This window comes from Sminthopsis crassicaudata, chromosome 2, assembly GCF_048593235.1.
Source record: "Sminthopsis crassicaudata isolate SCR6 chromosome 2, ASM4859323v1, whole genome shotgun sequence".
Lineage (NCBI taxonomy): Eukaryota > Metazoa > Chordata > Mammalia > Dasyuromorphia > Dasyuridae > Sminthopsis > Sminthopsis crassicaudata.
Genome location: NC_133618.1, coordinates 323,617,954 through 323,633,472, shown reverse-complemented (window position 1 = coordinate 323,633,472; position 15,519 = coordinate 323,617,954). Strand labels below are relative to the sequence as shown.

The following is a 15,519-nucleotide window of genomic DNA, read 5'->3' as shown; positions in this document are numbered from 1 at the left end:
TTAATTAACACTTATCAATCACATATGACTACTCAGAAGATGGATGGGATATTTATCCCCTTCCTCCTTCCAGAGGACATACCCTCTCTCCCATCAGACCCTATTCCTTTTCACCCCAGAGATAAGATTGTTAATTCTTGCCTTCTAATTCTGGAAGCCACTTGGATAGACTACCTCTCCAGCCTCCCCATCAAGCTCCCACCCTTCTTGCCACACACCTCCTCCTGTATTATCAGGAGGCAGACTTTTTTTTTTTTTAAATAATCTTGTTAAATTTTAATTCATTTATTTAGGTTATATGTGCACATTCATTTTCTACATATTTTCATATGTCATGTTGGAAGAGAAAAATCAGAACAAAAGGAAAAAACTATGAGAAAGAAAAAAAAACAGGGAAAAAAAAACCGGTGATAACAGTATGCTTTCATCTGCCTTCAGTCTTATATTTCTCTGGATGCACATGACATTTTCTATCCCAAATCTATGAATTGCCTTGGATCACTGAATTGCTGAAAAGAGGTAAGTCTATATCATAGTTGAATATCACACAATCTTGCTATTGCTGAACAGTGTTTTACTAATTCTGCTCATTTCACTCAGCTTCAGTTCATGTAAGTCTTTCCAGGCTTTTCATCACCACCACCTTCCTTGAAGTTAACACCTCATGGGATAACCTTAAATCACCTAATCACTTTTCTTTCTCATCAGACCTCTCCTGGTCCATGTATACTCTGTGTAAACTCAGTTTCCTCAGTGGTTAACAAAATCTCACTGCCTTTTAATCACCCCATCCCAGTGATACTGAACCACTTGCCAGAGAACAAATTCCTCTACCTAATGCCAGCTGTCAACTACTTCTGAACTCAATCCTACTACGCTGTGCCACTACAGATATACCTGAACCTTCCACTCTGCAATTTAAAACACTTACCCCATAATTAACTCCCATTTTAAAAACTCTTCCACTAATGATCCTTCCATTTTCTGGCATTCACTGAGACCTGGCTCCCTATAGATGATACTGTATGCTTGGTCACTCTTTCTAGTATTGACTATAGTTTTTCTCATACTATTCTCCACATCTCTTGATTGATGATCATGGTGAATGAAGACATAAAATTAAAGTACTCCTTGCTTCCCATTACACAACTTGCATTATTTCTCTATTGCTGGGATTTATCACCTCTCCTGTTTTGAGGTTCCTCCTATCTAAATTCATCACCCAATTTATCACCACATAAATATTTACTTTGTTTCCTCAACCCTCCCATAGAACTCCATCCCATTATTTTAATTAAGAAGTTCCTCCTTTATTTAAAGAAAACTAATTTGAAATTCTCTATGAGCTCCTTCTCTTATTTTCATCTCACATTCTTCTGACCTTCACCATCTTCTCCTTCACGAAGAGGACCACAAAAATGGCCCTCATTGGCTATAAAACTGTGCATACCCTTTGACCCAGTGGTGCCCTGTATGCCAAGGAAATCATAAAGGAGGAAAAAGGACCCACATGTGAAAAAAATGTTTGTAGCAGCTCTTTTTGTGGTAGCAAAAAATTGGAAAATGAGAATGGCTGAATAAGCTATGATATTTGAAAGCAATGGAATGTTATTATTCTATTTAAAAAATGAACAAGCTGATTTTAGAATTTTACATTTTAGAAAGGCCTGGAAAGATTTATATGAACTGATGCTGAGCAAAACAAAGAGAACCAGGAATACATTGTACACAGTAAAAGCAAGATTGTGGGATGATCAACTATGAAAGACTTGGTTCTTCTCAGTGGTTCAGTGATCCATGACATTTTTTTTTCCCCCTGAGGCTGGGGTTAAGTGACTTGCCCAGGGTCACACAGCTAGGACATGTTAAGTGTCTGAGACCAGATTTGAATTCCGGTCCTCCTGAATTCAAGGCTGGTACTCTGTCCACTGCACCATCTAGCTGTCCCCAATCCATGACAATCTCAATAAACTTTGGATAAAAAAATGCCATTTGCATCCAGAAAGAGAACTATGGAGATTTGAATGTAAACCAACACATACTATGTTCACTTTTAGGGGAGGGGTTCTCTCATGATTTCTCCCTTTTGTTCTGATTTTTGTCTCCAAACATGATTCAGAAATGTGTATTTACAAAGTTGATATACATGTATAACCAGAAAAAATAAAATAATTAGTAATAAAAAAAGAAAAAAAAATTAAGTGGCCCTTATTGACAAGAGGATCCTCTTTATATGTTTCCTTGATCTCATTTCATCCCATATTCTTCCATAGATTTCCCCCCACTATCACCCCCATCATCTCTAATCTCTGTCTACAAGTTCCTTTTGTGTTGCCTATAAACATTCTCATATTTCCCCTATCCTAAAAAAAAAAAAAAAAAAAAAAAAAAGGACCATATCCTACTATCCCACTGTTATGACGACACTTCTCCAAGTTTTGTCTCTTATTCACTATTCTCTCTATACAATCTCTTTGGATTATTTCATTTACCAGTCTTTTATTATAACAAAAAGTGATGCAATAAATATTTTTGTGTATGACATATTTTTTTGTTTGTTTGTTTTTTGGCCTCTGGAGTATGTCTCCTAGCAGTATTGCTTAAATCAAAGGTTAGATATAGTTTTGTGATATTTGGATTGTAGTTCCACATTGTTTTCCACAATAGTTGTGACAATTCACAGCTCCATCAACAATGCTTCCATCAACACATCTCCCAACTACAGATACTTTCCTCATTTGTCATCTTTGCCAATCTGAAGGAAATGGAGTAGAATCTCAAGATCGTTTTAATTTGCATTATTGGTATTTGGGAGCATTTTTTAAAACAACTATGTGCTCCTAGTTTTTGACTATTTACCTATTAAGGGAATGGCTATTATTCTATATTTGTTTCAATTCCCTATGTATCTTAAATATCAGACCTTTTCTTTTAATTTCATTGATTTGTGTAAAAACTTTAAAATTTTATGTAGTCAAAATTGTTTTTATTTTTTAATAATAAATTCTATAGTCTTATACTCTCCTTATTTATAATTATGTTCTAATTTCTCTATAAGGCGACATTTTATATTTGGTCATGTAATAATTTGGAATTTATTGTGGTATGCTATGCATTATCTTCACTGAAAACACTACCCCATTTGTTCCCCATTTATGGAATTATCTTCATTGTTGTATACCTAAGATGTATTCTTAGATGGTACTTTAGATAGGTATGGTTCCCTTGAGCTGTAGCATTTTCCATCTCTAGCTACCCAGAGGCCTTAGATGACTATAAAGAACATTCTTCAATAAATTTGCACATACTTTTATACAAGGACTCTTGTTCCTTTCCTAATAGGTATGCTGATTTACCATAATCACTTAGAAAGCATTTCTAAACGCTAAATTTTGATAATATGAGAGATCACTCACCTCTTTCCAAATTGCCTATGTAAACCTAAAGTAACTAATGTGCTTGATATCTCTTGAATATAAGAACTGAAGGAAAGAGTTGAGAATGACTGCAACCCAGATAATTTGAAGGATCATTATTTATGCCTTCCACAGAATTAGATGTGTATGGAAGGAAGAATGATTCTTTCTTGAAGGGGAGGTTCAGGGAAAATCAATCAAGAAGCATTTATTAAGCATTAATTAAGTGCTAGGTCATGTGCTAAGTGCTTGAGATTCCAGAAACAAAAGGGAAATACTCCTTGCCTTCAAAGATCTTGAATTTGAGATGTATATGCAGATATCCATGTGGAATTGACTAGCAGGAATTGATGATTTGGGACTGAAGCTCAAATGATTAGAGCTGCATATGTAGTTTGGGAAGTCAACTGCACAGAAATCGTCCTGTCATATTCTGTCCTTTCCCATCCAATATTAAATGTAAATTTTAGAATAAGCCACTTAATTGCAGTTTCCGTTACTTTGAGAACTTAATAATAGTTCCTTTTTGTCTCAACCAAACATTTAATTGATCCTCCTTTGCCTAGAATTACATAACTCTTTGAATTTTAGAGAATCATCTTATCCCAAACCCATAATTTCAGAGATGAGGTAATTGAGGTCCTAGGAAGTTAACTTGAACCAAAATCATAAAAGATTATTATTTTTTAAATGAATCAAATTATCAATAAGCATAAACATTTTAATTTACCAAAAAAAAAAAAAAAAACAAAACAACAACAACAACCCCAAACCAGAAAGATGATTATATAAGAAACCATGAATTTTGGTGACACCTGGGTTTTTAAATTTTAAATTCATCAAGGTAGTAATAAAATTGCTCTATTTGTTTTTACCACTCACTGTTCTTTAGCACATTTTTAATGTTTAAATAGTGTATTTTTTAATATTTCTATCACTACCTACTAATTCACTGTGCTGCTCTTCCAACCAAATAAAATTTCTCCCTTGTAATCACCAGGTATAATCAAGCAAAACAGATTCATATATTGGCCTTGTCTGAAATTACAAGTGCCATTTTATACTTCTAATTTATCTATCACCTCTTTGCCAACAGGTGAAAGATACACCAAATAAAATGACAAATGGCATAACCACAAATGGATCCACTTCTGCCAACTAGTCTCTTTTCATACCTGTCTTATTTCTTGGTTGTTTTTTTTTCCCCTCAGGTTATCTTTTCTTTAATGAAAATTTGCTTGCCATACTTTGTCCCCTTTTCATTACTTTTTGCCTTATGATCTCTATTGGTGAAAAATGTATCCTCTCCAAAAAAGTGGTTAGTATCCTGCAGAAATTACTATATTCAACTGTTTTTTAAAATCTGTGAAATATTATAGTCTCCTTATAGGATACTATTGCTTAAAATTACACTTTTTTTTTTTGGATATCCTGTAGAAGCTTCTTGAGTGTAAGGACTATTTCAATTTGTAGGTGCATTTCTAGCACTTAGCATGTGGTTGGCATCTAGTAGCTCTTTACAAATACTTTCTGATTGATTTATAAGAACTGCATTGAATTATGGATACATAAGTAATACCAGATTCACACCATGAATTTTGTCATGGCTCTGGGATTTCCCCCCCCAAAATTGTTCAAATAAAACAAATTACCATCTATTTTCAGAAAAAGCTGACATAACCTAAAAGAAACACAATCATCAACTGCAGATCTTTCAGAAATAAGTTTATTTTTAATGACAGAATTGTTCCTGTTAGTTGTAACTTCCTCAACTTAAGCTCATATTCAGATGAGGCAATGAACCTCCTCTAGCAAAAATTCCACATGGACATTCAAAAAATCTAGAATGATTACATTTTACTCTTTTCCCCAAAGAAAGCTCTAGTAGACTATGCTTTTCCAAATAACTAACATCTATAGAGTAGTTTGTATCCTTCCTAACTAGTAGTTCAGAAAGAACTAATAGTATAGCTATCACTTTTTCCTAAAAATCATATCTATGGCCATTTAAGCAAATTCAAACCTAAATTAATTGTCAAGGAAATCTCATCTGAATCCCAAACATGTTTACATTGACCTGAATTAATTTCTCTTTTATCACTATGTCTATAGTTATCATCCTGCATTCCATTTATTAGAAATATTGGTTGCTTATTTGAGTATTCCAGGCTGTATCTGACCTATGAATTAAAATAGTTCTGTTTCAGGAAGGTGACTCTAAATAGAACTGTTTTCCATGTTATCTATTGAACAGCTGACCTAATTGCTTTCTTCTCTCTTTCCTAAATCTCTCAAGGTTTAGCCATTACCTTTCCTTGATATTCGATCCCTTTCTATTATGGGTAACTAAATGGCACAATGGATAATGTTGGATTTAGTGTCAGGAGATGCTTTGCAACCTCTTTTTTAACCTCTCAGCCTCTGTAAATCATAGCATTTACCCTCAGTAGGTTATTGTAAGGATCAAATGAGATAATGTGTGCAAAGAGCTTTGCAAAGCATTAACAGTTGGGGAAAGTAGAAAATGCACGTTTTTGGGGGTGGTACTTCAGCTGCCCTTTGAATACAGCTAGGAATTCTAAGAAGTAGGGAGGAAGAGGGAGAACATTGTTCAAAAGTTGAAGACTTAACATGGTGCAAACTATATGTCAAAGACACAACGGTTAGCAATGTAGCAAAGTGAAAACAGTGTACAAAAGTTAAAAATGTAAATAAGAACAACAGTAAAGTGAAGTTGAAGACTAATAGTGTTCCGGATTATGACTAATTGAGAATGAGAGAAAAAGATATGACAAAGGAGATTTGCCTCCTTTTGTTGGAGGGATGAATAGATGGGAAATATTGTCAGACAAAGTCAATGTATTGATTGTTTTTTTGGTGTGGCATTTGGGGTTAAGTGACTTGCCCAGGGTCACCCAGCTAGTTGTGTTAAATATCTGAAGCTGAATTTGAACTGAGCTCCTCCTTCTTTTAGGGATGGTTGCTGTATCCACTGCGATGTCTAGCTGCTCCCTTAAATTTTTTCTTTATTAAGGGAAGATTCGTTAGAGATGAGAGTGTGATGTGAGGAATATATGTGAAAATGACTATAAAAATAAAAATATTAATGAAAACTTTTAGAAAATTAAAACTTTTAAGAAATTAAAAGTTTTCATGCCCAGAGGGCTACAAAACTGTACATACTTTGTTACAGCAGTCAGTCTCTACTAAGTCTGTATCCAAAAGAAATTAAAAGGACTCGCATCTGCAAAAGTGTTGATAGCAGGGGGCAGCTAGGTGGCGCAGTGGATAGAGCACCAGCCCTAAATTCAGGAGGACCCAAGTTCAAACCTGATCTCAGACACTTAACACTTCCTAGCTGTGTGACCCTGGGCAAGTCACTTAACCCCAGCCTCAGGGGGGGAAAAAAAAAGTGTTGATAGCAGCTCATTTTGTAATGACAAGGAACTAGAAACTGAGTGGATGCCCATCAGTTGGAGAATGGCTGAATAAGTTATGGTAGATGAAAGTAACTATTGTTCTATAAGAAATGATTAGTAGATTGATTTCCAAAGTCTGGAAAGATTTACATGAACTGATGCTGAGTAAAGTAAGCAAAGAACATGGTACACAGCAGCAAGATTATGTGATGATCAACTGTGATGAATTTGGCCCTTTTTTCAACAATGAAATGATAAAAGGCAATTCCAATAGACTTAATCATGGAAAAAGGGAGAACTATGGAGACTAAATGTGGATCAAAGCATAGCATTTTTACCTTTTTTTGTTTGCTGTTTGTTTTTTCTTTCTCATTTTTTCCCCTCTTTTGGATTAGATTCTTCTTGTACAGAATAACATGTATGGAAATATGTTTAGAAGAATTGCACATGTTTAACTTATACTGGATTGCTTGCTTGTCTGAGGAACAGAGAGGGGAAAGAGGCGGAGAAAAATTTGGAACAGAAAGTTTTCCAAAGGTGTATGATGGAAAGTAAATTTACATTTATTTGGGAAAATAAAACACTATTAAGAAAGAAAAAAAATTTTTTTAAAAAAAGGTTGGAGCCAGATTATGAAAGGCTTTTTAAAAAAAGCCCAAGGAGTTTGTATTTTATCCCAGAGGTAACAGGACACCATTGAAGCTCTTTGAATAGGTAACATGAGTATACTTATTCAAAGCCTATATAAAAATATATACCCTTACTGAAGATCCAGGTGATATTGAAGTTCCTGATTAATGTACTAACAGAATCTATAGTTGAGACTAAAACATTAACATTTAGAACTTCTGGATTCTATTTTATAACAGAATTTATGCATTCTCGCCAGTGGCTCATTCTCTTTGATGGTCTTTTTTTGGGTCATCATTCTTGATCTTTTTGCATTTCATAAGCCAAGAAAAGACTAATGGATGTGAAGTTAGAGAAAATAGCTCTATTTATTATTGCCTGTGTACCTTAGGCAAGTTATAGCCAGTTCCTTCTTGTAAAAAAAAAAAAAAAAAAGTTGGGATAGCCTCTGAGATTTCTTCCAGCTCTACATTTATGAACCTAGGGTCACTCCTCTCCTGTATTCTACCTCCACACTCTGTTGCACCTGACCTTTCTCCCCACTTGTATGACCACAACCTTCATTCATTCAGGCTCTCCTAACTACTTAACCAGATGCTGACAGAGATTCTATTGGGCTTTCTTTTTCCAGTCTCTCCTCCTTTCAACCCATCCTTTATATTTGCCAAATATTCCTAAAGCTCAAGCTTGACCACATTAGTCTCCTGCTCAAGAATCTTTGTGGCTCCCTGATAGCCTTGGAATCAAATATAAGCTCCTCTGTTTGGCATGTAATCCTTGCACCATCTGGCTGGTCTTACCTTTCTATTTTGAGTATTTCCTTTCAGGCACTCTATTCTAGCCAAAATGTCTTTCTTGTTCTCCAAACATCTACAGGCTCCTTGTTGTCCTTCACACTTGGAGAGAATGTACTCCCCTCCTTACTCCTCCCTTTTCAAATTCCTTTTTTCAAAAGATTCAGATCCCTCCAGTTAGAAGTTAACTCCTCCTATTCTGATGGAAGTGGATATTTTCAACATAAAGAAGATCCAACTCACTTCCAGTTGATCAATGATGAACAGAAATAACTACACCCAGAGAAAGAACACTGGGAAGTGAATGTAAATTGTTAGCACTGCTGTTTATCTACCCAGGTTACTTATACCTTCGGAATCTAATACTTAATGTGCAATAAAAAAATGGTATTTACACACACATATTGTATCTAGGTTATATTGTAACACATGTAAAATGTATGGGATTACCTGTCATCGGGGAGAGAGAGTGGAGGGAGGGGGGGGGGATAATTTGGAAAAATGAATACAAGGGATAATATTATAAATAAATTAAAAAAAAAGAATTCTTAAATAAATGTTGCAGATGGTATAGATAATGCATAATTTCTGCCTTCGAGGAAATTTCATTCTAAAATTAAGTAACATTAAAATCATGTTATATAAGTTAAAAAAAAAAAAAGAAGTTAACTCCTCCTCCTGAAATTACTTTACTATTTGTATCTTCTTATCAATGAACATTGTGTATTATTCTTACCCACCAAGAATTACATTCCATAAAATTAAGGACCATTTATTTATTTATTTTGTCTTTGAATCTCCACTGCCTCGGCTCTTAACATGGAAGAAGTGTCACCGGTTAATGAGGGAGAAATGAGACTCTTCCCCCTTATTTACTGTTTAACAGCATTGTCTAAAGCAGTGGTACCAAATTCAAAATAGAATCTGGGAGCCATTTAACTGGAGGTAAGGATCCTTGCAGGTTTCATATTGTCTTAGAAAATCATATATTGTCAATATTTTTATTTTTTTATTTTTCGATTACATTTTGATCTGGTTCTGGCCACATTTGTTAGTGTTGTGGTTGCATTGGACACTTCAGGTTTAAAGGCATGAAAAGTTGGGACTCTTGACCAAATTACATGGGCCTGAATACAGACAATGGAAGGGGAAGTAAATGAATGAGCAGTGGTAGAAAGAACAGGAGTCTAAGAAGTCAAAAGACCTGTAGGATCTGGTCTCAGAACAACCATGCCATTTTTCTGTTGCAGCTGTTTTTCTGCATTTTTATGATGATAATATTTGCAATGCCTTCCACACAATGGAGTTTGTCATGCAGAAAACACTAAGTAAACAATTTTCCATATAAATTAGTTTTAATTTGAGGAAATTGGAATAGATGACCTCTAAAACCTTTTTAACTCAACAATTTTGATTTTTTTTCCTGACTATGATTTCACAAAGGCTTTCAAAATTGGTTCAACTTCTGGTCTAATACAGGTGCAAGAATGGACAGAAATGAGCCAAAGAATAGGAAAATTCAGGACCAAAAATGCCAACATTCTGAAGATTTCCTTAATAGCCTTTCCCATGAAATATGTGACATCAAAATAGTAGCGCTGTGGCACAGGAAGAAGAGAGATAGTCTTAAAGTCACAATATCTGCCTTTAGACACTTTAGACACATCCTTGGAAGGATGACATTGGAAAGGTCAATCCTCAGTGCCCCAGCCAGTATTTTCTGGCTCTAAGTTAAAAAAACAATTGCTAATCTTCATTAGTAGAAGAGCTTCTACCACTAATGATATTATAAGTCCAGGAAAAAGGTTCCCACACCTAGAGTTCCTTAATAGCCATCCCTATTAAATAGGTGGCAAAAGAAAAAATTTTAATTATTCAAGCAGTTACATAAGCATTGTGTGTATGTAAACATGTATATGTTTAGCAAGAGATATATAAACATGTCCTATTATGTTGGTATTCATTATTCCCATAACTATGAAGTTATACTCTTTTTGGCTTTGATTTGATTATGATTTCACTTCTGGTGAAGAAATTTTGTCTACCAATGCAAATCAGCAATAATCCTGCAACTTATATTAAGGAGTTACCTGGGGGTTAGGCTCCTGGCTATGTAGGGTAAGTAGTATTAAACTCCCAGCCAAAACTCTTTAGGGGGAACCAGATTAAAAGATAATTAATTGGGAAATATTTGGCAAGACAAAAATGATAAGTGGGTTAATTTGTGGTTTTCTAAGTCAATATGTAGCCCGTATTTTTATTTGAATTTAATATCTCTGATGCAAAAAAAATAAAAGTTACTATTCACTAACATTCACTAAGAAGACCCACTCATAAAATTAGATTCCCCAGGATCCCTGTGCATGATGAATGTTAATATCTGTCCCCATTTATCTCTTCACTATTAAACACTACAAAAGAAAATCAATTAAATATCAAAGTATTAAAATACCTTGCAGGAAACTGTTTAAATTTTTGCAATAAAAATCTCTTCACCCTAAAAGATAGCATGTATACCATTATACCCCAAAATTTAATATCTGATTAATTCTTTGCTTGTTCTAAGAATTACTATATAACTTAACCTAAATTAAGAAGATAAGAAAAACTTATTTTCCTAATTTTTAGCTTAATTTTTCAAGATAAGTCCCAATCAAATTCCAAAACCCCACCCTACCCATTTTTCCAATGAAATACATTTTGTTTCCCATTTTAAATTTATTCACTTAAATTTTTTGTTGGTACCAATCATTATTAAATAATAGCTTTCTATATTTAAAAAAAAATTCAAACTGACTTCTTGTTGAGTGCTATGAAGTTGATGGTGGAGTAGACAGTAGGCCCATTATTGGAATAGTTGAACAAGAATAAGGGTGATTTTCAGTTAAGAACAATGATTATGTAACTGCTTAAATACTTTTAAATATTTCTAATTTTTCAGAAATTTTGAATTTATGTTTATATATTTATACATATACACACACACGCACACACATCAATCTTATTAGTGAATAAGATTGACAAAGTATTTTGCAAACTATAATTCACATTAGCCTCTAATTCCCAACTGATATGATCTATACTTCCTTTTTACACATAAAATATAAATATTTTTATTTGTTTTAAGGATGACTATAAAGTGATGTTGAAAACTCTGACTATAAATTTTGATTTCTCAAATGTAAATTACTGGCACTTAAAAGAGCAATTAATCATTTAATGAAAACTGAGAATGTAAAGCCTATGTTTAAAACATAGCCTTTATTAATACTGCCCACTGAGCTCCATTTTTACTTTACATTGAAGTACTTCTGCTTTGCTAAATAAAGACAGAAAAGTGCATTTTACAAGAGTATTTTTTTGTTTTTAATTCTCTGCGAAAATGGAATCTGAATCACAAGTTCACAATGTGGTAAGATGAAAGAAATTTCAAGAAACAACGATTTTAGTAATGCTACCCCATCACTAGTGTTTAGCTCTGACTTTCTGTTGTTGTGAATCATAATATCCTGATATACAGTCTAGAGCATCTATGTTATTACTCTACAGCATATTAAACACAGAAAAGGGGGTTAAAAAACTCCCTTTCAATGTACAAACATGAATAAAAAATTGATAAAAAAATCACTTTTATACATAATGTATAAGCAAACTTTTAAATACATGGTTTTGGAAGTATTATTTACAAAATGTATCAGTTTGTGGGACAATCCACAAACAGAGCATACATAGTTGCTTTACTTTATTGTTGCATCTCAACTTTGGGAGATATAAATTCATTCGGCAGTATAGCAAACATAAAAACTGTGACATAGCATCTTAAGGGCAACCAAAAAAAATTGATCCTCAAAACAGTTTAAGTACTAGGACTGCCAAAGTTTCAAAACAAGGACATATTTTAATAATCCAGATGCCTGATTACAGTTCTATACTGATGAAGATTTAAGAGACAGACCCACTTCATATACAGGCAAGGCTATTGGATACAACCTCCTGTAAGAGTTACAGCTGAGAGTTATGTTTAATCGAAAGAGCGAACTAACCTAGAATTTTATTTTTTTCAATTTTATTAATATTTTAAAAAATACATAAAAATACAACATCCAATGTCTGAATAAATATATTTAACAAGTTGCAAGATAATACCTTATTTTACACAAAAATTTCAGCTTTAGAAATCTTGTTAAATAACTTCATTGTTGTTATATATTTCATTTTTGTCTTTTTGTAACAAAATAAAAACTCTGAAATTACATAGAAAAAAGACAAAATATTTTTGTCAAGGAATAAGATAGTCCACTGAAAACTTATTCACAATTCCACTGTAAACATTAATAAACATTAAAATATTTGCATAATTGTGTGCTCAAAAATCCTATAAAAAGTGGAAGACTTATTACAACGGTAGTTTTCAGTCAACTACACTTCCTTTCACAATTTATTTTGTCCCATTTACACCTTTAAAACTGGGCACACTGCTGAACATATACTTTGGCAGTTCTGTATAGCAAGTGCTTCCACACAAAAGAACCAAAAAACAAAAACAAAAACAAAACAAAAAACTACTCACCAAGAATTAAATATACCTTGGTGAAAGTGCAGCAGTAACTATTCAGCTGGATAGTATTTTGATGTTTGTGTGCACTTGCTTGTCTATGATTTCTATAAAACACCTGAAAACTTTGTTAGACAATTTAAATTTGCTAAGTGCCCTTTCTCTGTATCAACAAAAACATAAACAAATATTAAGGGGAAAAATGACGACAAATATGGCAGATTGCCTAACCTTCAATTATCAATCAGCTTATTTTTCTTTTTTTGCAACAGAAAGGAAAAAAAAAAAAAAAACAAAAACAAAAAAAGGGTGGAAGGAGAGGAAGGGGAAAACGATACAATCCAGCAGTGGAAAAGTGTACAGGATATACTTGGCAATGTTAAACCAGTTGAGTGCTTTCTGTGGTTGTATTTCAGGGTTTAAGGATTTATGTCCATGGCAGCAAACTGCTGGGAAGGCAGAGAAAGTATTTATCACCTGCATTCTACAGCAAGCACGTTTTGTGGGGGAGATGATGATGATGGACTCATTCCAGTGTCTGATGAAGCAGATGACATTGAGGCCCCTGCATGAGACACTGTGGAATAAAAACGAGAAACTTAAAACAACAAAGAAAATTTATAAATGTTAAATTAAAATAAATTTCTAAACATGTAAAATACTTCAACCAATAAGAACTTTTAAAAAAATATTGCATATAAGGTGATTTTGCTTAAATTTTCAGAAAATTTTGCAAGGGGGTGGTGATATTTGGATTTTGGTTGAGGAATATCTTATATTAAAAATAACAAGATGTTATAGGGAAGTAGTAAAAGTGCTGAGAAAACTGTTTGTTTGGCTCTATTCAATGACACTCATTGCATTTAGGAATGGTGCAAGTTAGTTAAAAATTATACATAGATCAAAAAAGGTACTAAGAAATGCTACATAATGTTATTCTTCCTTTTTACCACTCTATTCCTTTTATATTCCTTTTTTTCCTCCCTCTTTGCTATTATGTTATTTCTTTAGCCTCTTGAATTTCTACAACTCCTTTGCAGCCCATTTCAAAGTTTCATCTTCCTAAGAAAGTCAGAACTAACTTTCCCTTCATTTGCTTTCTACCATTCATGGTACTAATCACTATTAATTAGCATAATTAACTGTGTAATTAACTGTATACCAAGCAAGCCTGTGGTCTCATAAATGTGAATATACATTAGTATGCATGAATACACCTATCAATTCTCTCATAGTCATTATGTTATCATTCAATTTTCTTTCCCCTTTGCATATATGTCCTGTGATGATGTTCTTACATTATCTCTATGGCATCATGTGGAACATTTTAGCATCACTATGACCACTATTCCCTCTTCATTGCCTTTGGGTAAAATTTCATATCTTTGAAGACTGTGGCATTTCATGGTTTGTAGCCATACAAAATGACTAGCATAATTAAAAAAAAAAAAATAGGACTTTCTTATTATGAGAAATAGGGAGTACTTAAAGGAACTGTTCAATTTTCCAAAAAAATAGTATTAGTCATTCTCATCTAAATGTTGAATTCTGAGTGTAGATCGCTATTCATTTGTAATGTTTGTCCACAACACACAAAAAAGAAGAGCTCTTCAGCTCTATGGATAGTCCACCCAACTGTATACTGTAGTCTAGAAAATGTTTAACATAAACTTAGAATTCTTATATGTCAACAAGAAGGTTTGACAGTGTTCTTGGACTTGATGCAAGTATCACAATACTATTAAAAAACATGAGTATCTGGAGGACCTCACCTTTTATGAGGAATCCCGTTTTCATTTAAATGCTGTGCTGGATATCCTCTATAACAGTGACAATAATCACATTATCTCCCTGTTTTATGGCTCATTTCATATTAGTGATCTAAAAGCAAGTTATTTCTGTTCTTTGACCTTCAGAATCCTAAGTGATTCTAATATGCACAGAAGACAATTAATTGGAGAAAAGTCCTTAAAGGAGGACACTGCTCTACTGAATCAAACAAAAAGTGCTATCTAGTATGTTATACAGCTTCACTCAACTGTGCATCAATGAGCACGGTGAAAAGACCTTGAATTCAAGCAATATGAAGATTGGTTGAAGAAACTCATATGGAGGTTTAGTCCCAAGAAGAGACGACTCAGGGGGAATGCGATAGCGCTCCTTCAAGTATCTGAAGGATATTGCATGGAAAAGAGATTAAATTTTTCTTTTTGGTCACAGAAACAGAACCAGGAACAAAGGGAAAAAGTGTGAGATTTAGGCTTGATATAAGGAAAATGATTCCTAAAAATTAAAATTACACAAAAATAGAGTTATGCTACCTTGGGAGGTGTTGGGTTTCTACTCTTTGGAAACCTTTAAGAATGGGAAAATAGGCATATGGGTTGACAGTTTATATTATTAGTTGCTTTCTTTTCTGATTTTTCTCCTGCCTATAATTCCTTTTCATTCAACATGGTTGACTCTTCAGCCAAGTCATGCCTGTTAACCAGGGGTGTCACCCAAGGTTCTGCATTTGGTCTCTATACTATCTTCCCTATATACTATTTAATTTAGTCATTATCGTTAATGCCCATGAATTCAATTATTATCTCTATGAAGATGATTCTCGGATCTATTTGTCCAGTCCTAATCTGTCTCCAGACCTCTAGTTTCACTTCTCCAACAGAAAATTGATATCCCATAAATATCTCAAAATCAGCATA

General features: G+C 33.6%; 1 protein-coding gene across 4 annotated transcripts in view; it reads right to left on the bottom strand.

Moving 5' to 3' along the window:
- Positions 1–12,308: 12,308 nt before the first annotated feature.
- The window catches only part of ARID4A (AT-rich interaction domain 4A), an 82,828-nt gene continuing 79,617 nt past the window's right edge, over positions 12,309–15,519 (bottom strand). For all 4 annotated transcript variants that reach the window (XM_074290229.1, XM_074290232.1, XM_074290231.1 and 1 more), the window contains one exon: positions 12,309–13,391. In XM_074290229.1, the coding sequence (XP_074146330.1) occupies positions 13,288–13,391 (104 nt within the window). In that variant the 3' untranslated portion in view covers positions 12,309–13,287. The remainder of the gene's footprint in view (positions 13,392–15,519) is intronic.